A 22,618-nucleotide genomic window follows, 5' to 3' on the forward strand; every position below is an offset into this window, starting at 1 on the left:
GGAAAATGGTTGTCAGAGCTAGACATAAAAGGCAGAGATCTCAAGTCTCCTGCTGGTGACCCTTTTCCAAAAGAACTTTTCCACAATGCAAGAATGACAAATACTGAAAGCACACTAAACTGGTCCTGAGCAGTCTGCTCCAGGATGTTCAGGGTGTGCATGGAGCACACATTGCAAGCAATGTGCTCTGACAGTGTGAATTCCATATCAGTACCCTAAAATCACATGTTGGCTTTTGACAGTCTTGGAAAGCTTTGCTTTTCTCATGTTTTAAGGGTGTTACAGCCTGTTCCAAGCAAAAAGCATCGGATATCCCTATGCCTGAGAGAAGAATCAAAGATTTGGAAGCTGCTATTTTAAAAAGCCAATTTTAAAGCAAAATCCAAATGGAACAATACCTCCTTTAATGCCTCAGTAATGAAAATTACGATTTCCAAAGGTCTTTTAAGGCTCAGGAGTGTGCCCCCACCAAGTATGTCCAGCCAAATAAATACCAGGACACTTACTTATTACTGCATTAGTACCACCGTCTCTGCTAAATAATAGCCTTCTACAAAGACGAAGATTCCTGAAGATAAAATACTTCCATACAGACATGCAACTGACACATCACTATAAAACATAAGGAGAACCAGAGAGAGAATGTTCTCAGCTAGGTCCATCATGATGCCTGAACAGCACTGAGCCTGGCAATGGCCCACCATGGAAACGCACAAGAGGTTGCTGGCCACTGTGCAGATCCAGCTGGGCTCAATTCCATCCCTCCCCAATACTTGAAGACCTGCACCAGGCAAAGCCTGTTCAGTTAGGTTCTTTCAGTAGAACTGGACAAACCCATTTATAGCCTTGTAAAGCAATAAACCCACAGGATCTAGTGAAAAAAAAAAATGCCACAGGTTTAAAACAAGCAAAAAAAAGAATGGCTGGTGTCACACAGGTGTTTGGTTTGCGAGACCAGAGCAGCACAGCAAGAAGAAATATTGTGAACAAGCTACGTGAAAGAAACTGAGTCTCACCCCTGCCAGGACCTCAGAAGGGGAATGGCCAGCACAGAGACCATGGGCTTCACCCAGGCTGTCAGCTCAAGTCACCACAGAAAATACATTCCACCTGCTGAACCAAGCTCATGGCCATTTAGAGGCCCAAAAACTTGACTTTCTATGAATACTTAGTGATGAAAAATATTCCACTTTCTCCCACAGGCCTCAAAGTGATTAAAGAGAAGGGGCTGGGCACATGCTCAAGCATTTGATGCTTTTCTGTGGCACCAGCAGCTGTAGCAGAGTGTGGGCAGAGACCAGCACTGACAGCTGACACTTTGCCATTAACACCAGGACACATACTCAACACAGAGCTCCTGGGTCCACGTTGATCATTGCTACCAAACTCACAAAACTGGCATTCAGGATACCACAGCTGGAACAAATACAGTTGATTTCACAACCTAGGGAATTTCAGGATTGAATCACCAGGCTGTGATGCTCTGCATCCTCTGCACTCACAGACACCAGAGGAAAATAAATAAGAGAAGAAAAACCACTGACAATTCTGAACTGTAATAATGCAGAAATCTATAAATAAAATGGACATTAAGGACAGAGGGAGGTTTTCAAAAGCACCTCAATAACTGAAGTGCACAACTCCCAGGAGACTGACACTCCAAAATCACAGAGATGCTTTCAGAAATCGTACCCCGCAGAGTTCAATTTTCACTCAATCTGCTTTCAGATTTTAACAGCTAAATCTGGTGAGGCAGCTCTTAACTGCAACTTTCTGTCAGGAAGGATGCTTTGTTAGTACAACTCTTTTCTACAGTGAATTTAGGAAAAAGACTACATGAATTTATATGAGAATGTAATTCTTTCATTTGCTAGATTTGCACTAGATTTGAACATACCCCTTTCTACAGTACAAAAAGTAATACAAGTAACTACTTATACAAAATTCCTTGTCAGGGCAAAATTCCAAATGAGATCAGATGGTTTTAAACAGGTTCCCACTACACTATTTTCATATCTTTGTAGAGATTTCATTTGCAGAGTTCAGCAAGCAGATGTGGAGCGTTTTGTCATTTAAAGAGCCAGCCCTTTAGTGCAGCTCACTGGGGAAAGGATTTGGTAAAATACAATGTGAAGGCTCCAAAGAGTCACATGTCAAATCTAAATAACTCAGTATAAGTTCATTCCTTAACTATTCAAGATAACTGATACATTTTAATTCTGTGCTTCTCAATGTTCAAAACAATCATGTTCAAGTCCACAGTGATGATTTTTTCCAAAATAAAACCCCAAAAACTGTATTTAAATGAGAATTACATATTGTGAATTTTAAAAAGGTAAAATTTTATCTGACTAAATGGAAGCTATTATATTTACTGGCAGACAAGGAAGCCCATAAAGTGCTTGACAGTCCCTAAACAAGGCTCTTCCACCGTTTGCCTTCATCTGCACACAGCCCTGGTCTGGGACAGCACTGTGGCTGGGACTGGGGACAGACTGCCACAGCCCAGGGACTGGCACTCAGAGCCCATGAGCAGCAGAACTGATGCAGAACAGTCCTGCCAAACTGATCAACAGCAACAATTCCCCCCATGCTCAGCAAAATCCTCACCACCACTGGTGGGCTCTGCATCCCACCACACACTGCTCTAAGTCACACTCTGTCATGGTACCAATATGAATTCTTGTACATTCATTAGTTCAGCATTATTTAGAACAAAACTCATGGAAGCTAAAAACCAAACAAGATTTAAAAAGCAAACAGACATCTTGGGTCATTTGTCTTCAACCTGGACATTTAAACAGTCTAAAAAGCCTCGGAAAGTAGAGCCCACTGTCCAGGTATAACACAGTGGATTGCTGTCCTGAAGTTACTGCTTTGGTACTATTTCCCTACTCATAATTCCATCCAACTCCTCTTGTAGGTGAGTGCTTGCTGGATAGACAGACTCAAGTATTCTGGGGCTCTCTACGGATGTATCTAAAATTTAGGACAAGTTCACAAGAATTACAAAGTGTTAACGTTTTCTGCATGAGCTATGGAAGTGTTTAATTGTGAAGTCAAACCTGTTAATTAAAAATCTTCTATACTTGGAGCTCTGTGGATCTTTTCCTGGAAGGCCGTGAATGGAAATCAAGGTCAGGTCGTTGAACTTCAGACATGGCCTATGGAAAGAAAAACAAACAGCCCCAGGTGGAAGGAATTCAGAGGGCACATCAAAGGAACAGCATAGCTCAGAATCCCATGTTCAGGAGGCTACAGAAAGCAATTCCTTTACACAGGGACAAAATGTTGCACTCTGCTCAGATGCAGGTGTCTCTAGATATAAAGAGAAGAACAACTTTCACCACAGTTTCAGTAATGCCAGGGCAAGGAGGGGGACAAGACTGACAGTATGTTGAACTAAATGTGATCTGACATTTGAAAACAAATAAATATTATGAGTGATTAAGCCTTCTAATCTTCAAGGCTTTCTGTAAGTTAAGGATGGACTGATGCAAATGGTACAAAGGAATCAGAATGCTTTTTATCAGCCAATGTTAATTTGTTATTCATACATTTAAAAAATATACTCAAACAAAGTTAAAGGTCATACTTAAACCAAGGAATTTCAAGGTTATGGCTGCCCCTCTCAAAATGCATATTAATAGTTTAATTCTGGATTATGGATTATCTGTGGTAAATCTCCATGCATACTCAGACCAAGCACAAAGTAATAAATAACCTTAATGTAACAGAGTGCATATATTTATACAGATTATGGGCCTGATTCTCCTTTAAATTAAGGTCACTCTGCAGAGGCGGATGTAAATAGAATTTGCTTTTCATTTATGGCCACCTTATGGTGCCTGAGTGATACAAAATGGTCTTTATGTAAATGAGAGTGAGCCTGATCCACGAAGCTGAAGGCAGAATGTAAGAGTGATGCCACCTGCACACCAGGAGCACTGTACGTGGGGTGCGAACAACACCTGCAGGAACTTCACACACAAGAGCGTAGCTCCTTAGCATTTTTTTACATGGGATTAATTACATAAACACCTTACACATCCTCCCATCTTCATAGCGAGGAGCTTTCCTTTCAGTGTGGAGCTGAAGTCATCTGTACACACTGCATGGCCTCTTGCCAACAAGTGCTCAAATCCAGGCACTACAGTAACATTACATTTAAATATTAATATTTAGGATGGAAACTTTGTAAGCCAGCCTCAGAAACATGGCAGAATCAAAGTGCTAGGGCACCATTAATGTGCCTCTTTTGCATGATTGCACAATGATGCACTTTTCTGATCTGGTCACATACCATTTTCCTCTGCAGATGCTCTACATCTATTGAGTCCACATGTAGGCATCCAGGATTTCCCCAGTCATATAGTATTTGTTCCCTTCTTCCCACTGAGCAGGAGGCTTTAATCAGACCTTTCAGTCAGTACGATTAACTAACTAATGATTTACTTCTAGCTCAGTGCTCCCATGCTCCAAATATTAATTCATGTTTCCCAGTCATTCATCTTGTAGGCATTAAAATATTGATTAGCATCCCCTTGGAAGAAATAAGATGAAATGAGTGGTATCTTTGATTTCTCCTTTACACAGAGGAAAAGCAAGGCACAAAGCATGGTGGCTGGCAGCTCCCCAAAGGCAGGGTGGTGCAGGGGCAGAGCTGCAGAGCTACCAGGGCTGGTGCCTGTGCTCTGAGTGCCACACGCTGCTGTCGGCTCTGCAGAGCTGCAAGCTCCCTGCACAGCTGCACGCAAATAGCCTCATTTCCACACACAGAGGCAAACCCCTGCTGCTGCTAAGTGTCAGAATTTGGTCCAGTGTTTGAGCATAGACTGGTGGTATTTGTGCAAATTATCAGAATCTTTTAAAAAGTAAGGAATGTAGTATCTTGTGCTACAAAGGCTTGGCTCCAGACGCGCAGCTGGCACACGTTACCCCAGGATTTAAAATGTATTTACACACACACAGGCAATTAAAGACAAGCCTGAGCACTAGAGTGGAGCTGCAGCTTCCGCCAGCACTGGCAGTCACCACGGGGTGACAGGTGGAGGATTTTGAGCTTTACTATTTCTAGGCTAACAAAAGGATGGCTCATTTACTACAGCTTTTGAATCCTTACTGGTGCCTAAAAGCTCTTAACTGAAGAACAACCAAGGCCCTGGACACGGCAGGGGTGTCGGGACAGGGACTAATCTAAATGCTGTTAATAAATATAACAATGCCCAACATGAAACAGGGCAAAGCGGAGGTTCCAATTTGGTGAAAAAGTCTTCAAGTTAAGAGCCTAAACCAGTGCAACGTTAAAAAAGTGCACCTGCGTTTCAGAAGCAAATAATTCTAGCAGGGATTCACGTTGCTGTGGATACAGAAGGAAGAACAGCTCAAAGATACTGGTAAAGCAGGGAAGGATTAGAGTATCTAGGGAAATAAATAAAAGGTGTTGGGTTTCAGAGCACAGCTCTAGAGGATGGCTACAAAAGGAGTCTGAACACCCTTGACCTCAAAAAAAAACGGGTTACCAATTTACTGAGCATAATCAAAAGGACAGAGAGAAAAGTTTTAGTACAGTTTTTACAAATATCCTTGTATTTGTGAATGTGTTAGAATACTCCTTGCTCATTTTGCTGGATGTTTTTGCCTGATGTCTTGCTACCTCTTTTTTTTTTTCCTTCTGTGTGGCATAATGATGGAGGTTTAGACGGTGGAAACTGCTTGAACAAATAATTAATTACTTTCATTAAACCCCTCATCATCACAACAACTCAAATCACTTTGTAACAAAAAATAACAGGCAGCGAAGTAGTCTCCATGAACCCAAGCATTTCAATTTATTTGAAATCTTGCATTTTTTAAGATTTTCCCAGTTGTCAATAAAAACTAAAATAGAGACACAAGATAATGCTTTATCTGCCTCCTAAAATTGGTAACTATGCGAACTGTCCTTGTGTGTACATAATCTTTAAACAATAATATGTGAAATTATAACCTATCTAAAAGTAAAGTCTTGATGACACTGGATCCTCAGCTTCACTGCAGCAAGACCCTTTTAAAAATGACAGGTTAAGATCATTCTGAAAATGGTAAAAAAAAAAATCTGATTTCAGCACTAAATACTGAAAAGTAAGATGTGATAAACTGTTGCATTAACAAAACTTTGAAATCAGAAAAATCTCTGTCCTAAAAGAAAAAAGGAACACTAAGATTTTTGCAGGGAGGAAGGAGCCCAGAAGCAGAGATGATAAAAGAGTACCAATAGGCCATAACCTATGTTCAAGGCACAGGAACTCAGCATGTCCAGGTGACACTCTCACTGTACAAGGCAGATGGAGACAGTTCTCCTTTTCCCTGCAAATATAACAATTTAACCAAAGCAGGACTTTTTTTTAAAGGAAACGTTTCAAGAACACAGCAGCTAGGACATGACTTGTAGAAGAGACTTCTCCAAACGGAAATGGTATCCTAACAGATTTCCCAGCTCCACACCAAACTCCAACTAGAAATGCCTAGCTTAACAAAGGCTGCCCATACAAATAACTAGAAAGAACCTCACTCACTCAAGTTGTCCCTCCAGGATAAATGTGCTACTCAGCACTACAGCCTTGCTTGGAGCCCCTTTTCAAGCAATGTGTTCCCACATTGCCTCTCCACTGAATTCCTTTGCCACCCCCAGTGTTTTCCTTTCTCTCTGCTGCCTCGGCCTCCCCAGACAGCCATACTTGGCTGCAGCAGCAGCAGAAGGATTTGTTGTTTATATCAACACCTACCAAAAGCACCTCTTCTCCAGAACCTTCTTCGAGGGCATCAATCACAGCCCCCAGTGCAGGATTCCAGATTCGCTGCTGACCAACAGATGTCCATCTCCAAGTTATTCCTCTTCAATTACCAGTAAACAAAGATTAGCCAGTTCTCCCTTAGATCAACCTTAGAAAAAAGTGTTAAGATTGTGAATGAATTTGCTCAACAAAAGAAGGGATAACAGCATAGTGTTTACTGGGATACTTGTCAATACAAGTGTCAAGGATGGGTTTTCCACACAACCTGGCCCATGACCACTCTCCCTCTCTCAGCAAAATATTTCATCATGCTCCAGCTGCTTCCTCCTGGTTTAAAACAATAGGGTCCCTTCAAAAACTTTTATTTTGATGAAACAGTGCTTAGTAATTTTTTTTTTTTTCAGAAACTTCCTGCCAGGTTTATTGGTAATTTTATCAGATGCTGTCATCCTAAGAAGAGCAAGCTCTAAGCCCAGGCCATGAAAGCTACCACTGTTACCATTTTTGACATCTTAGCAAGAATCCATTAAAGAGCTAAAGGACACTTCCTTCACCCTTTGACTAACACCCTTCAAGGATGCTGGGAGTGCTTCTCTCTTCACCACTGGTAGCTGGATCTCTCACCATAGCTGGACCTTGATGGTTCTCTACTCAGTAACAATTATATCAGTGAGTTATCAACATTATTCTCATATGCAATCTAAACACAGCTACTAGAAAGAAAATTAACTCTATCCCAGCCAAACCCAGGGCAATCCTATCTCAGGAGCTGCTGCTCTCCAGTTAAATTTGGATTCTTCTGCTAGGTTATATGAACTACTCCTCTCACTCTTCCCCCTTCAAGTGATCAGTCCTAGATTTCCTTCTTTGTGATTATTTTACTGTGACTACATTGCTTGTCTCTTGTCGTCCTCTGTGCTGATCCTTTTCCTAGACAATGTAACTAAACACACCAGCAACTCTGACTCTGTTGCCTTCCAATTCCTTTACTAATTCCTAGTTTTTTAGGTGGCTTTACATCAGTCTAAAATCTTGATTTCTCGCTGAACATTACCAAACATGTCTGTTCCCAGTTTCTTCTTCTGAACTCCCATCCACCTTGTAACTCATTACTCTGAAACACCTCAGCCCCCTCCTGTGGCTGTCACTGCTTGTGCCCCTTCCAGTTACCTCTCACTTCCACTTTTGCTTACAAAAACTAGAGCATCCACTGAAGATATGTGGCATTTTCACAATCTAGTTTACTAAAATGCCAAAGTTCCTACAATATGAATTGTTCTGTAACAGGGCAGGAAAATCTAAAAAGGTCTTTTCCTTACCCACTCAAAACAAGCAGCTAAATCAGACCCATCCATATCCTTCCACAGCTACAGCATTCCCAAGAGCAGCCCTGCCATCCCAAATCTAAGTTAGCTTTGAGTCTGACTTAATGAAAGCACCATCGAGCCACTGCTTCAGTGAGAGCACTTCCTTCCAAATTCTAATTTCCATTCCACAAGTGTTCCAGCATTTAATTTTCTTCAAAAATGGCAATTATTTTTCTAGACAGAAAATGAGAGAAATCTGATGATGGCCCTGGTAGTTACAGTCTCTTGCTGTTTAATCACCTTGCAGATTCCAAACCACAGCTGAGAGACATCAACACCATTTTCCACAAATAAAGGTACCATAAATTGGACAGTAAAACTGAAGTGTGGTAGAAACTTCACCACTTTGCCTGCTGCTCTGTGAGTGCTTCAGTAACACACAGTGCAAATTCCAGTTTGCTAATAGGACATTTTAAATATTATTGACCAATTACCTGTGTTTAAAACTAAGGTGGTGGAGTTTTTATGGCTGTATGCTAGACTCAAATTTTCCAAACTGTTGCAGAGGAGATAAGTGTTCCGACTCTAAGATGTGGCCTGGTGCAAATCTGGCAATGCTGCCTTCATAGTGAGCACCCTCAAAATGTTTGATTCCACCAAGCAGATGCCTGTCCCTAAACATGGAAGGCTTAACCAGATGTGCTGCTCCTGCCACTAAGAGAACACAAAACTCATCAAAGCTGCACATTCTGAGGCACCCCCCCCAGTGCCAGGTCCTCATGACAAAAGGCTGGCAGCCCAGGACACAGCTGGGAGAGAAGTTAGCTGGGCTAAAACTCCTGATCCCAAACAGCCATCCTTCAGTTAGTGACCTCCATGTGTCAGCACCATCACTCTGGCCCTCAGAATACACACACACAAAGAGGAATCAAATCAAGGCTAATCACTAGTGGGAAGGATCACAGTTTATCTAGACAAGTCATTTTTTCTCCACTGCAGCAGCCTGCACAGTCTGCTTTGCTTCTAAGCCAATCCTCAGGCAGCCTGGAGACTGCTCTGGAGGGCTCAGCACTTCACCTCCTCTACAGCTCTGGGAATAAACTTCAAACCAATCTAAATATGAAAAGAAGAGAAAGTGGTGACATCTCTTCTATGGCTTTAGCAGAGAGCTGGAGAACCTCAGTGAAGTGCTTGCACTTCGAACACTGCTATATTTCCTCTGAACTGCATTGATCAGAGGTACCAGATTACCAGGCTCAGAGCTGTGGATGTCCTGCTGAGTCACCAGGACAGGATGACAGATACAGCCCAGCATTCAATAAAAACCCTTGTGACTCATTCCAATTTTGAGCAGGCTTTTTATGAGAAAACTACTATTTTAAAGAACAGCTTTAACACTCACAAAGAAGTTAGGAGTATTAAACTATAAATAGTAACAAGAGAAAATATACAAATGCTGACAAATTTCAAGTGTGAAAGAAAAGCTGGGACTCAGAGAAGTGTGTTGCATGCATATGTTTAAAAGGCAAGAATTTCAAGTTGAAATAATCTTATTTAAAACTGCAGACAGTCTCAAAAGCAAGACTGTAAAACTATAAAATAAGCCCATATTGATGCTAATTGAGTCTTATTTTCTGGCAGAGGCTGTTAGGAAAGCTGATCCTGACCTACATCTTCTCCCCTGTTTATGCCTGATATCAGTCACTGCCAGTGTTCATTGTGAGGCTGACTGCACGACAAGGCCAGCTCTGATCCATCTGATTTATCTCTGCCACAACTTGAGCTCTGCTCACCAGAAGCAATGGAAGGCAACAATGTCTGAGGGATGTGCGTCCGGTGACACTGAGCACATGGCCTGGGCTTGACTTGCTCTGAAGAGAAGGCAGAGGTAAGCACATGTGTGTCAGCTCATGTGGCAAAGACAGGACAAAACAATGGGCATCACTAACCCATTCATTGCATGTTAGCTCTGTGATCAGCAAGTAAGCACTATTTAATTAGTCAACTAATTAGTGACAGGCAACATGGAAGGCTTCAGATGTTCCCAGACAAATGCAAAGATAAGAAACCTAATTAACCAGCAAGCATTATGTTAACTACAGCCAAACAGGGCAGATGTGCAGGATATTGTGTACCCCCATGCTGCCAGATAAAGGAACTCTGTTCAAAACCTGCCACCTTGGAGCTGATTCTGGGTACCCTGAGCTCCCAGTAGGAGACACTGTCCTGAAGCAAAAAACTCAGGCTTTACTGTGCTGGATTCCAATTCTACTTTGAGAAAAAAATTCAGGCCTTTGACAAAAATGTTCTTTAATCCACCTGGTTCCTAAATGCAATAATTATTTTACTGCAACACAGAAAGAAGGAAACATTTCATAACTATTTCATGTGAAATATTGTGATTTTAGGCATCATTCATTTATGGTTATTTTATGTAGCATGTCATGTATATTCCAACATCCTCAGAGAGTTTACATCAGGGTTTGGATTAAGCAGGTTTTCAAAATGTCCTGGGTTGTAGTATGGGATGTGCACAAAGTATTCTATCACCATCTTCATGGACTGTTGAATCCAGGTGGGGCAGTGTTTTCCCAGACACCTTCCCTCTGGGCCATTATGTTCTGTTAATGGCCCATCAGATGCCTTGCCCATGACTCATAGATAATTCCCTCCAGGAGCTATCTCTGTTTAATGGGCCATCTAGGACCCCCTGCATTACCCATCATCCCATTGTGAGATGCTCCGCCCAGAGGGAAGAACCAAGCATTCCAGCCTGGATATAATCTGGGGTATGGGACAGGGCAGGGGGCCCTTACCCACTGGATTCCCAGAGGACCAGAGCTACCAGACCTTTCTACAGGCTCAGTGCTTCAGGAAGACCACCTCATCTGGACTGCTTCCATCACTCTGCTCAGGTTGTATTCTGACTCTGTCAGTGGTCTTTTGTATTACTGCATCTATTTTATTTTACTTTCTTTCCTTTCTTCCTATTAAATTGTACCTCTGACTTGGAGCCTCTCATTTGTTTTGCTTTCAAACCACTACATTTTTTTGGTGCCCAATGTAGGGCAGGAGGCACTGAGAAAAGTCAGAATTACAATTTTGTATTGAAGAAGATACCTGTTTGCTATGATGCTCAACATGCTTACATGTGTCTTTTACCTATCTCTCTATATTTTTCCGCACCTGGGGCACTTTCTGCCGGTCTTAATGTTCCTGCGTAGACCAGGGTATGGCACTAAAATTGCTTTATTGGTCTATTGTGTCCATTGCTTGATAAACTCCGAGGTCATGAACATCATTCAGAATACATGCCCAGTTTTGTTTTTTTGTTCTGGTCTAAGATGCTACATCTGGGGCCTCAACAATCTCACCCAGCCCCTGGGGGGGGGGGGGTAAAGAATGATTTTTTCCAGCTTTTCAGGCATGACATAGCAGTTTTTGAAAATATGGAGTACCCTCTGGATGCCAAGGACAGCATGATGTTGTTGTTAGTCCTGCTTTGTCTTCTCTGCACAGCCCACACCATGCTTAGAATCAATACACTACCTAGTGTGATACAGCGTGTTCTCAAGGAAGAGGAAGAAGGAAAAAGAAGCAAAGCAACGACATCAGTGTCTACACAGACTGTCATAGAGGAGAAAGGAACCAAAGGCAAGGCAACAGTGTCCTCATCTACACAGACCTTCACAGAGGAAAAAGAAGCCAAAAGTGAGGCAACAGTGTCCACATCTATGCAGACTGTCATTGAGGAGAAAGAGACCAAAGGTGCCATCAGCATCTCCACACAAACTGTCACCGAACCAGAACAGCCTAAACCACTAGCAGTTGCCCCCCTTCAGAAGAAGAAATCAAGGACCAAATCAGTCCGCACAATGACTGAAGAGAGTGCAGCAGGATCTTCTGACCCAGCAGAAGAGACAGAGCCAGAAATCACCACTCGCTCTCTATCTCAGGGTGAGCTGTGTGACCTGCAAAGGGAATTCACCCGCCAGACCAACGAGTCCATCCTGACCTGGCTGCTCCGCATCTGGGACGCTGCAGCCAATGACACCATTCTGAATGGAAGTGAGGCCAGGAAACTGGGATCGCTGTCCCAAAATGTGGTCATTGACCAAGAGATCAGAAAAATCCAAGAACCTCTCAGCCTCTGTCAGCGACGGCTAACAAGTGTGAAGGATAGATACCTTTGTAAAGAAGACCCCCAAGTGCACCAAGGAAAATGGGGCACAATAGAACAAGGTATCTGATGCCTGAGGGAATTGGCTGTGTTTGAGATCATTTTTTCAGAAGACGAGAGATTTCCTTAAAACCCAGATGGTGTCCAGTGCACATCACGGATGTGGTTGAGATTTGCACAGCTTGGACCAGAGATGTACTCACATTACCTGGCAACACTGCAATGGAGGGAAGGTGAGGACAGGGTAGGTGTCTTGGCTAATAAACTAAGAATTTACGAGGACACTGTCACTGCTCCAGTTCGTACCCATGTCTCGTCTGTGGAAACAAGACTGGCTGAGCAAGTCCGGAGCTTGATTGAAGAAGGCCATCAGAAACTGAAAAAAGAATTTAAGGAAGAAATTTACCATATCTCACCAGAGCCGATGAGAGTCTGCCATTAGGAGCAGGCGTCCCCCAGCCAGGGAGAAAGGATACACACCACGAGGTAACCTCTGGTCTTTTCTTCGGGAGCATGGAGAAGACATGAGGAAGTGGGATGGAAAACCCACCTCCTCCTTAGCAGCCCGGGTATGTGAACTGAAAAGAGAAACACCTACCACAAAGACCCCATCTAGAATCAATGTTGCTCCAGTGTCTTGTGCATGGAACTCCAGATGGTACAGGAATGATGATATGACTGATCCTCTTGAAGGAACCTCAGAAACATATTTACAGGAAGAGAGCAATGTATGCAACGACCAGGAATAGGGGGGCCCTGCCTCTAGCCAGGTAGAAGAAAGGGACAATTGGATCTACTGGACTGTGTGGATCTGATGGCCGGGAGCATCTGACCCAAAAAAATATATGGCATTGGTTGACACTGGGGCCCAATGTACCATGATGCCATCAAGGTATGTAGGAACAGAATCCATTTCTATTTCTGGGGTGACAGGAGGCTCCCAGCAACTGACTGTATTAGAGGCTGAAGTGAGTTTAACTGGGAAGGGGTGGCAAAAACATCCCATCGCGACTGGCCCAGAGGCCCCATGCATCCTCAGCATAGACTATCTCAGGAATGGGTATTTCAAAGACCCAAAAGGGTATCGCTGGGCTTTTGGGATAGCTGCAGTGAAGAAAGAAGACACCAGAGAGCTGAATACCTTGCCTGGTCTTTCAGATGACCCCTCTGCTGTGGGACTGCTGAGAGTCGAAGAACAAAAGGTACCAACCACCACAGCAACAGTTCACCGTCGGCAATACCGGACTGACAGAGACTCTGTGACTCCCATACGTGAGATGATTCATAAACTGGAGAGCCAAGGTGTGGTCAGGAAGGCTCATTCACCTTTCAACAGCCCTATATGGCCCCTGCGTAAGTCCAGTGGAGAATGGAGACTGACAGTGGATTACCGTAGTCTGAATGAAGTCATGCCACCACTGAGCGCTGCCATGCCAGACATGTTGGAGCTTCAGTACGAGCTGGAGTCCAAGGCAGCAAAGTGGTATGCGACCATCGATATTGCCAATGCATTCTTCCCCATTCCTTTGGCAGCAGAGTGCAGGCCTCAGTTCGCTTTCACCTGGAGGGGCGTGCAGTACACCTGGAACCGACTGCCCCAGGGGTGGAAGCACAGTCCCACCATCTGCCATGGACTGATCCAGGCTGCACTGGAGAACGGTGAGGCTCCAGAACATCTGTAATACATTGACGACATTATCGTGTGGGGAAACACAGCAACAGAAGTCTTTAAGAAGGGAGAGAAGATCATTCAGATTCTCCTGAAGGCCGGCTTCACCATCAAGAGGAGCAAAGTCAAGGGACCTGCTCGAGAGATCCAGTTCCTGGGAGTGAAGTGGCAAGATGGACGGCGTCAGATTCCCACCGAGGTCATCAATAAGATCACTGCAATGTCTCCACTGACCAACAAGAAGGAAACACAAGCTTTCCTAGGTGCCATAGGCTTCTGGAGGATGCACATTCCCGAGTATAGCCAAATCGTGAGCCCTCTCTACCTGGTTACCCGCAAGAAGAACGATTTCCACTGGGGCCCAGAACAGCAGCAAGCTTTTGCCCAGATCAAGCAGGAAACCGCTCATGCGGTAGCCCTTGGCCCAGTCAGGATGGGATCAGAGGTGAAGAAAGTGCTTTACTCTGCAGCCGGGAGCCATGGTCTGTCATGGAGCCTTTGGCAGAAGGTGCCGGGTGAGACTCGGAGACGACCACTGGGATTCTGGAGCCGAAGCTACAGAGGATCCGAAGCACACTACACTCCCACAGAGAAAGAAATCTTAGCTGCCTATGAAGGAGTCCAAGCCACCTCAGAGGTGACTGGTACTGAAGCACAGCTGCTTCTGGCACCCTGACTACCAGTGCTGGGGTGGATGTTCAAGGGAAAGGTTCCTACCACACATCATGCCACCGATACCACGTGGAGCAAATGGATCGCCCTGATCACACAGCGCGCCTGTATTGGAAACCTGAATCGCCCTGGGATTCTGGAAATTATAACAAACTGGCCTGAAGGTCAGACCTTTGGGCTATCCTCTGAAGAAGAGGATGAACAAGTGACACGGGCCAAGGAAGCCCCACCATACAATAAGCCACCAGAGAGTGAAAGATGATATGCCCTTTACACTGATGGCTCCTGCCGAATTGTAGGTGCTAACCGGAAATGGAAAGCTGCTGTATGGAGCCCCACACGACGAGTTGCACAAGCTACCGAGGGAGAAGGTGGATGGAGTCAGGTCGCAGAGCTTAAAGCCATCCACCTGGCTTTGGATATTGCTGAAAGAGAGAAGTGGCCGAGGCTCTACCTCTACATCGACTCGTGGATGGTAGCTAATGCTCTGTGGGGATGGCTGGACCGCCGGAGAAAGGCCAACTGGCAGCGCAGAGGGAAACCCATCTGGGCCGCTGAGATTTGGCAGGACATCGCCACCCAAATAGAAAGGCTGGCCGTGAAGGTTCGACACGTGGATGCGCACGTATCCAAGAGTCGGGCTAATGAGGAACATCATAACAACGAGCAGGTGGATCAAGCTGCCAAGGTGAAAGTATTACAGGTTGATCTAGACTGGCAGCACAAAGGAGAATTATTCCTAGCTCGTTGGGCTCATGATGCCTCTGGTCATCAAGGGAGAGATGCAACATATCGATGGTCTCGTGACCGAGGGGTGGACATTACTATGGACAGCATCTCCCAGGCTATCCATGACTGCGAGATCTGTGCTGCGATCAAACAGGCCAAGCGGGTGAAGCCTCTGTGGTATGGTGGACAATGGTCAAAGTATAGGTATGGGGAAGCCTGGCAAACTGACTACATCACAATTCCCCAAACCTGCCAAGGCAAGCACTACGTGTTCACCATGGTGGAAGCAACCACTGGATGGCTGGAGACCTACCCGGTGCCTCATGCTACTGCCCGGAACACCATCTTGGGCCTGGAAAAGCAAGTCCTGTGGAGACATGGCACCCCTGAGAGAATTGAGTCAGACAACGGGACTCGTTTCAAGAATGGCCTCATAAGCACTTGGGCCAGAGAACACGGAATCGAATGGATATACCATATCCCTTATCACACACCAGCTGCCGGGAAAGTGGAACGCTGCAATGGACTGCTTAAAACTACCCTTAAGGCGCTTGGTGGAGGGACCTTCAAGAATTGGGAAATAAACTTAGTCAAAGCCACCTGGATGGTCAACACTCGAGGATCCATCAATCGAGCTGGTCCTGCCCAGTCTGAACCCTTAGACACAGTGAATGGAGACAAAGTCCCTCTGGTACACATGAAGGGCATTTTAGGAAAGACTGTTTGGATTAATCCCACCTCAGGCAAAGGCAGACCCATCCGTGAGATTGTCTTTGCTCAAGGACCTGGTTACACTTGGTGGGTAATGCAGAAAGACGGGGAAACCTGTTGTGTCACACAGGGAGACCTAATTTTTAGTGAGAACAGTGTGTAAGGTTTCATTCTGTACGTATATATGTAAATCTCTGTAAGAATGTGTTAATTTGGGTATGATGTAGATGGTAATAGAATAAGGGGTGGATTATATCCTGGGTTGTAGTATGGGATGTGCACAAAGTATTCTATCACCATCTTCATGGACTGCTGAATCCAGGTGGGGCAGTGTTTTCCCAAACACCCTCCCTCTGGACTATTATCTTCTGCTAATGGCCCATCAGATGCCTTGCTGCATGACTCACAGATAACTCCCTCCAGGAGCTATCTCTGTTTAATGGGCCATCAAGGACCCCCTGCATTACCCATCATCCCATTGTGAGATGCTCCGCCCAGAGGGAAGAACCAAGCATTCTCACCTGGATATAATCTGGGGTATGGGACAGGACAGGGGGCCCTTACCCACTGGATTCCCAGAGGACCAGAGCTACCAGACCTTTCTACAGGCTCAGTGCTTCAGGAAGACCACCTCATCTGGACTGCTTCCATCAATCTGCTCAGGTTGTATTCTGACTCTGTCAGTGGTCTTCTGTATTATTGCATCTATTTTATTTTACTTTCTTTCCTTTCTTCCTATTGAACTGTATCTCTAACTTGGAGCCTCTCATTTGTTTTGCTTTCAAACCACTACACAAAACCATGGATTAAAAACAGTTTTCCCTATAATCGAAGACAATAGTGATTTCCACAGCTATATGCAACGAGGTGGATAAAAGCCAGTGGAACCAGTGCACTGGAACCAGTGACAAGACACTGCTGGGAGCAAGCACCGCAATCCTTAAGCCAAGCTTCCATCCCTGCTGCTTGTGTTTGCATTCTGCTCCAGGAACCAGCCCCTGGGATAAAGTGGAAACACTGGGGTTTGTAATCCTGTGTACTTCTGGTCTAACCCTGCTGCCCTGCCCATCCCTTTGCAACTAGCATAGGAATGAAGAAAAAAACCCAAAACCAACCAACCAAATAAGAACCCACCTACAGTCACACTTGCTCCCTCAGAGCCACTGTCACACCAACAGCTGGCCAGGCACCAGACTCTGCCCCTGCTACTGCAGCCTGTTGCCTCCACTGGTCACCTGGCCCCCCGGTAAAAAGCAAAATCCCTGTGCATCCTCAAGAAAAGCAGCTCTACACCTGAAAACATACCTGCACATACTGCTCACCCGAATCCTTCGGGGTTTGGGCGGCTGAGCAGTGGTACCATGGCTGCTCTGTGGCACTGCTTCAGGAGCACTGGGCCCCAGGATGTGCTGCCTACAGCACAGCAGGAGGCGTCCTGCCACGGGGCAGAAGAGCTCATTCACAGGGTCATTTCTCTGCCTAATGAAAAATGTATTTCTTCAGTCTCAAAGAAGTTGTAAACACTTGCAAGATAGAGTTCTAATAATTGCCACATCGGTAAGTGAATTACATTTGTGTGTTTCCATGGTGACTGGTAATATAAAATAATTAAATACAAAGAATAATGATGAGAAAACTACTCCCTCTTTTTAAGGATTGGGGCTCACAAATTTATTCAATCCAGCTATTTTTAGTGCATGTAACCTTTAAAGAGAATAGAAGAAAATTATGAGTAAATTAAACTAAATTGTTTTAAAAGGCCTTCACATTGATCAGGAGGCTATTTGCTGCTGATATGAAAATTAAAAATGAATTTTTCCCAAATTTATACCTCCATTAATATAAATTCTGTGACACTGCACTAAGTGCTGCCTGCTGGCTCTGTAGTTCTCCAAGAAGCACGACATGTCTGAGGCCGGATGCCAAGACAAGGGAGCTCCAAGGGCAAAGGCCTGTTCACTACAGGCAGACTCAGCTGGCACACTTGGAGCACAAACACACTTTGGCTTCCCCACAGTGCTTTAAAATGAAATGGTAGCAACAAACGGCACAGGGTGAGCAATGGGTTAGAAGCTCTAGAGGACAGGTTTAACTGAATTTGGGGTGAACTAAAAGCCTTAAAAGGTGCTGAGAACAGGAGGATGAGAGGAAACTATTTACCCTGAGATGGGATGCTTTACAGGAAGTCAAGAACTAAAAAAGGGCATGAAGCAGAAATATTCTTCTGCACTGGTCCAGCAATACAACATCTAAAAAACACTTCAACTTACTCCACTCTTAATGTATTGAAAATATAATTTGTGAAGTTATCAATGGTTGTTGTAGAAATACAAACTCCCGGCTTAACTGAGAAAAGAAAAAAAAAGTGGAATTTTCCATTCTCCGCCCCCCATAAAAGCACCAGACTCTCTCAGTTCTTGTTGCATCTTGCTGTAAGAATCATGTTCAGATTTTGAATTTTATATTCATTTCTGCAAGTCTTTCATGACATTTCTAGGATGTGTGATTAAATGTTGCATCAAAGGAACTCCATTCTCACAGTCTGACTGCCCAGTAAACCCCTGGGGAGTAGAACAGTGAAACATCAGAGACAGCACCCTGTCCACATGTTGGGAAGGCTGTTAACGGCACAACTCATCCACAGGTTTCCCTGCCTTAGACTTAAGGAAGAGGGGATTCAGATAGGTTTGGGATCCCACCAGGGTCGACTGGCTTTAAAAGGCCAATACTGCTTGGGAGCACATGCCAAGGGCCATTGACTCCACCTCCCACCACGAGATTGTGGTCTAAGAACAATGGGCAAAGCAACTGTAGGTGTTTTCAATTCTCACTTTCAGCATGCCTTCACCTTAAGGATCCACATGAAACTGGGAGTTGCTTGGAATCCTGTGAGTCCCAAGGCATCCAGGATACCAGTACCCATCCTTCCATTTGCAAGTGCTCAGACATTTAACACCCAGTACACTGAGACAGACTCAAGGAATGCTTTAAATGCAAGAAACAACCCCCTTCATACAAAATGGAACACATCCTTTTCAGCAAAGGAAATTTAAAACTTACCAAAAAATCAGCGTTTCCAGAAAAGAGATTCCAAACATCAGATGCACCAACCACCACAATTCTAGTGTTGATACACACTTTCGATTCCAGCACCAGCTTTTGATTCGTGTGGTTTAAAGAATATTTCAGCTGTAAAAAAACATGTAAGACATAGAAATGCATTTAAAAGAATCATTAAACTCTCAGTGATGCATCACTTTACATTCACACAAAACTTCTTATGGCTCACTGACACAACTAATACCATTTTTCTGCACACAGCCCCAGTTAAGTGGCACTAAAATATATGGAATATGTGCATGTTTAATAGGTCACAAAAAATTACAAGAGCTGAATGGTCTGGCTTCTCCTGAGCAAGATGCTCTGGAATCCTTGCAGGAGAGGGTGAAACACAGTCTCTGTTATCACTCACTGCCATTTATCAAACACCTCAAGAACTTGTATTTACATTCTGCTAAGGCTATTTTTTAACCTCCTAGAGCACTTTTTACTCTTGCTGGTTTATTTATGGAAATGGTTTTACTTGTAAATTAATTAGGATCTTCTATTTTGAGTGGCTTTGTTTGTTTAATTGAAAACTCTCTTTCCAAAATTATCCTTCTCTTTTCTTAAATACAGAACAGCTACCTGGAAAGCCAGGTTGCCACATGAGTAAAAGAGTACCTCAATACCACTGGGAGCAGTACTCCAGTCACAAATATTACTGTCATGTTGGTAGTTACTAATTTCAGCTTCCACACCACTTCATGCACATTCTGGCTAGGGGAATAAATTCCATGTGGGTTTTTTTCCATGTGTCTCTAGGTCTTGCTACCTAACAGAGATTCTCAAAATAAATATGCAGCTAAGAGACGAGATACTGCATTTGATGGGTTTTTTTTTCACCCTGACTATATTTAGCTTTCAAATTTCTGATGAAAGACAAGGAAATACTTTCCATCTCACAGTACAACACACTTTGCATTTTTCCTACTGCTCTGGGTTGCCTACATTCCCATTTCACAGAATGGGTAACTGCAGGTTCATAAATGCACTGGGAAGCCCAATACAAAATGGAGCCACTTTTGCTATTTGTCAAACACTTCTCTTATAAAATCCTGCTGTGGCACTTAGAAAGGAAGCAATGTAAGGCTTCTAACAGGTTTTCCTCTACTACAAATAGGAGACACTATTAAACGCTAATAAAATTAAGTCCTTTAAATTCCTCCTATGGAAGTACAGTAGAAATACATTCTCTATATATCAGCTGACAGAGTAACTCAATAGATGAAGAGTAATTACTTTCTTTGAAAGCTGTGGTTATTACATGGACCTTCTCAATAAGTAGTACATGGCACATTGAGATCCCCAAGAGATCTTTTGTGCCATGTCTTTGCACTGGTGGACCTCCACAGCTGAGATTTCAGCACAGCCTCACCATGCTGTGAAACTATTTAGAGTGCTGTCCTGTCCCTTAAGGAAGCATTATGGATCAATTCCCTGCCCAAAGGCATGACTGCACAGCAAGTCATTCAGAATGTGGCAAAATTAGTCACCTTTGGTTAGGCAACGTTTTTTTTTTACTGCCAGACAAATGTTCTTTGAGCAGCAGTTCACCACAGAGCAATGATGACATCCAGTGGTGAGTCAGATTCATCTTAGGGGCTGGACTGCCCTTAGAAAATCCCAGAAGATATTTCAAAAACTATGCCAGCCCAGGGTGGCTGCTTAACAGAGGTCAGCTGGGTGGCAGCCAGCACAGGCACAGGCCTGGGCGAGGGACAGAACCACCTTGCTGCTTGTCTTGGTTTAGATAGACAGGTATCTGCCAGGGAGGGTTGGAGTCTCCCTTAAAATGTAAGCCCCTCCCCCCCTTTTCCAAATTATCATAAATTTGCAATTAAAAGGCTGTCAGGCAAAGATTTTGGGAAAAGGTGTAGCAGTTCTTTACTAGGGATATAAAAATTCAGATGTTGTAGTACAGAAGAATAAGCAAGCAAACAAACAAACAAGAAATCCTAGAAAACCCTGACAGAGTCAGAAATACAACCTGACACCCTGTTGATCAGGGCGTTGGAAGCAGTCCAAAGTAAGCCCTCCTGGAGTGGCAGATGTGGTTCTGTTGGAGTAGAGATGGTCCCGTTGAAGAAAAAGGGTCCAGTAATGGTGAGATGGGTCCGGTCTTCCTCCAGGGATCCGGTGGAAAAACTGGATACCTAGTGGGACTGTGGCTCCTTTTTATCTAGGTGAAGATGGTTTGGCTCCTCCTTCCTGTGTGGGGCAGCTTACAATAGTGCAGTGTAATGTGTAATGTCATTGATGAGCTCTTAATGGTCCATTAGCAGAAAACATTCCCATGGAAGTAGTGAAACAATGAAGAGAGATAAGTAGTACTCCACCATCTGATAAGTGACACTGACCCATTTGGGCAAAGATAAGCAATTCTGCTCCACCCAGATGGAATAGAATAATATGCTCTTTACGAAACCCATGACACTGCTCCAAACCTGGGTTATGCAGGACATCAGGAAGTCCCTGCAGAGAACCTCCATAATCCCATTCAAAGCCAGTGCTCTGTAAATGGTTGAACACTCCATAGACAAGAATCTGCCAGCAAAAAGAGTTTTAATAATAAATTAAATCATACAGACTGTGTCTGTAACACTTCCACATTTCAGAAACTGAAAAAGCCCTTTGTATTTCCCTGAAAGTGTACATCTTTAGAAGAGATTTCAGAAAATGAGAAGAACTAGGGCCAAGTATTACATACAACCCCCACTACTTAAAATCAAAGTCTGACTGTGTTTCTTATAACACACTACATGGTTATGTCCCAGCTACAGGAGTTGTTCCTCTGCCAATGCTGACACATGTGGAGCTCTCCCAGTCCCAGAACCGGGCGTGGAGGACTATGTGCCCTCACCTCAGTATTCTCATTCTCGGGCTTGACAGAAAGCAATTATGACAGGCTGGGTTTTGCTGCACACACAGACTTGCAACTTCCTAGAAAAAGAAATTACTTCTGGAGGAAAAATGATTAAGTGACATTTATGTTGAAATGCAGCTCTTAATAAAGTGATAAAATGGTAGAAATCATGGAAAGAAACTACTTCTAATGTACCTAATCAATGAAAGTAGGCAGGAATGCCAGCAGCAAACAGCATAAACCCAACAGACCTCAAGGCAATGCCAAGCTCAAACATCTCCTTCTACTGCTGTGCTGGTTGTTTATTTTAATGCATTGCAGCAATGAAAGCAGGACTACAATTTCCCTGGGAAGAGTTGTGTCTAATTTATGAAATGGCTTCTGTATCAGTGACACAAAGGCAGCCTATGAGCAGAATATAACCCGTTTTGTTCCCCACACAATGGCCCCAGTACCAACAGCTGTCATGCTCCAGAAATCACCTTTCTACAGCTAAGTCCACTAAACGGCCCCAGGGAGTAAGGATTTAAGTGGATTGGTCCCCTAATACCACCTATTTTAATAAAATGTCAGGACAAATGGCTACCTGTGTTCACTAGAGGGGTAATC

General features: G+C 43.9%; 1 protein-coding gene across 1 annotated transcript in view; it reads right to left on the reverse strand.

The window, feature by feature from the left end:
• Positions 1 to 22,618, reverse strand: part of CFAP61 (cilia and flagella associated protein 61) — a 97,776-nt gene that overhangs the window by 35,479 nt on the left and 39,679 nt on the right. Inside the window, 3 exon segments of the mRNA XM_066178011.1 lie at positions 3,066 to 3,164; positions 19,105 to 19,136; positions 19,138 to 19,233. Of these exon segments, the coding sequence (XP_066034108.1) occupies positions 3,066 to 3,164; positions 19,105 to 19,136; positions 19,138 to 19,233 (227 nt within the window).

This window comes from Chamaea fasciata, unplaced genomic scaffold (genome assembly GCF_029207755.1).
Source record: "Chamaea fasciata isolate MVZ Bird 193981 ecotype frontalis unplaced genomic scaffold, bChaFas1.0.hap1 SCAF_3, whole genome shotgun sequence".
Classification (NCBI taxonomy): Eukaryota; Metazoa; Chordata; class Aves; order Passeriformes; family Sylviidae; genus Chamaea; species Chamaea fasciata.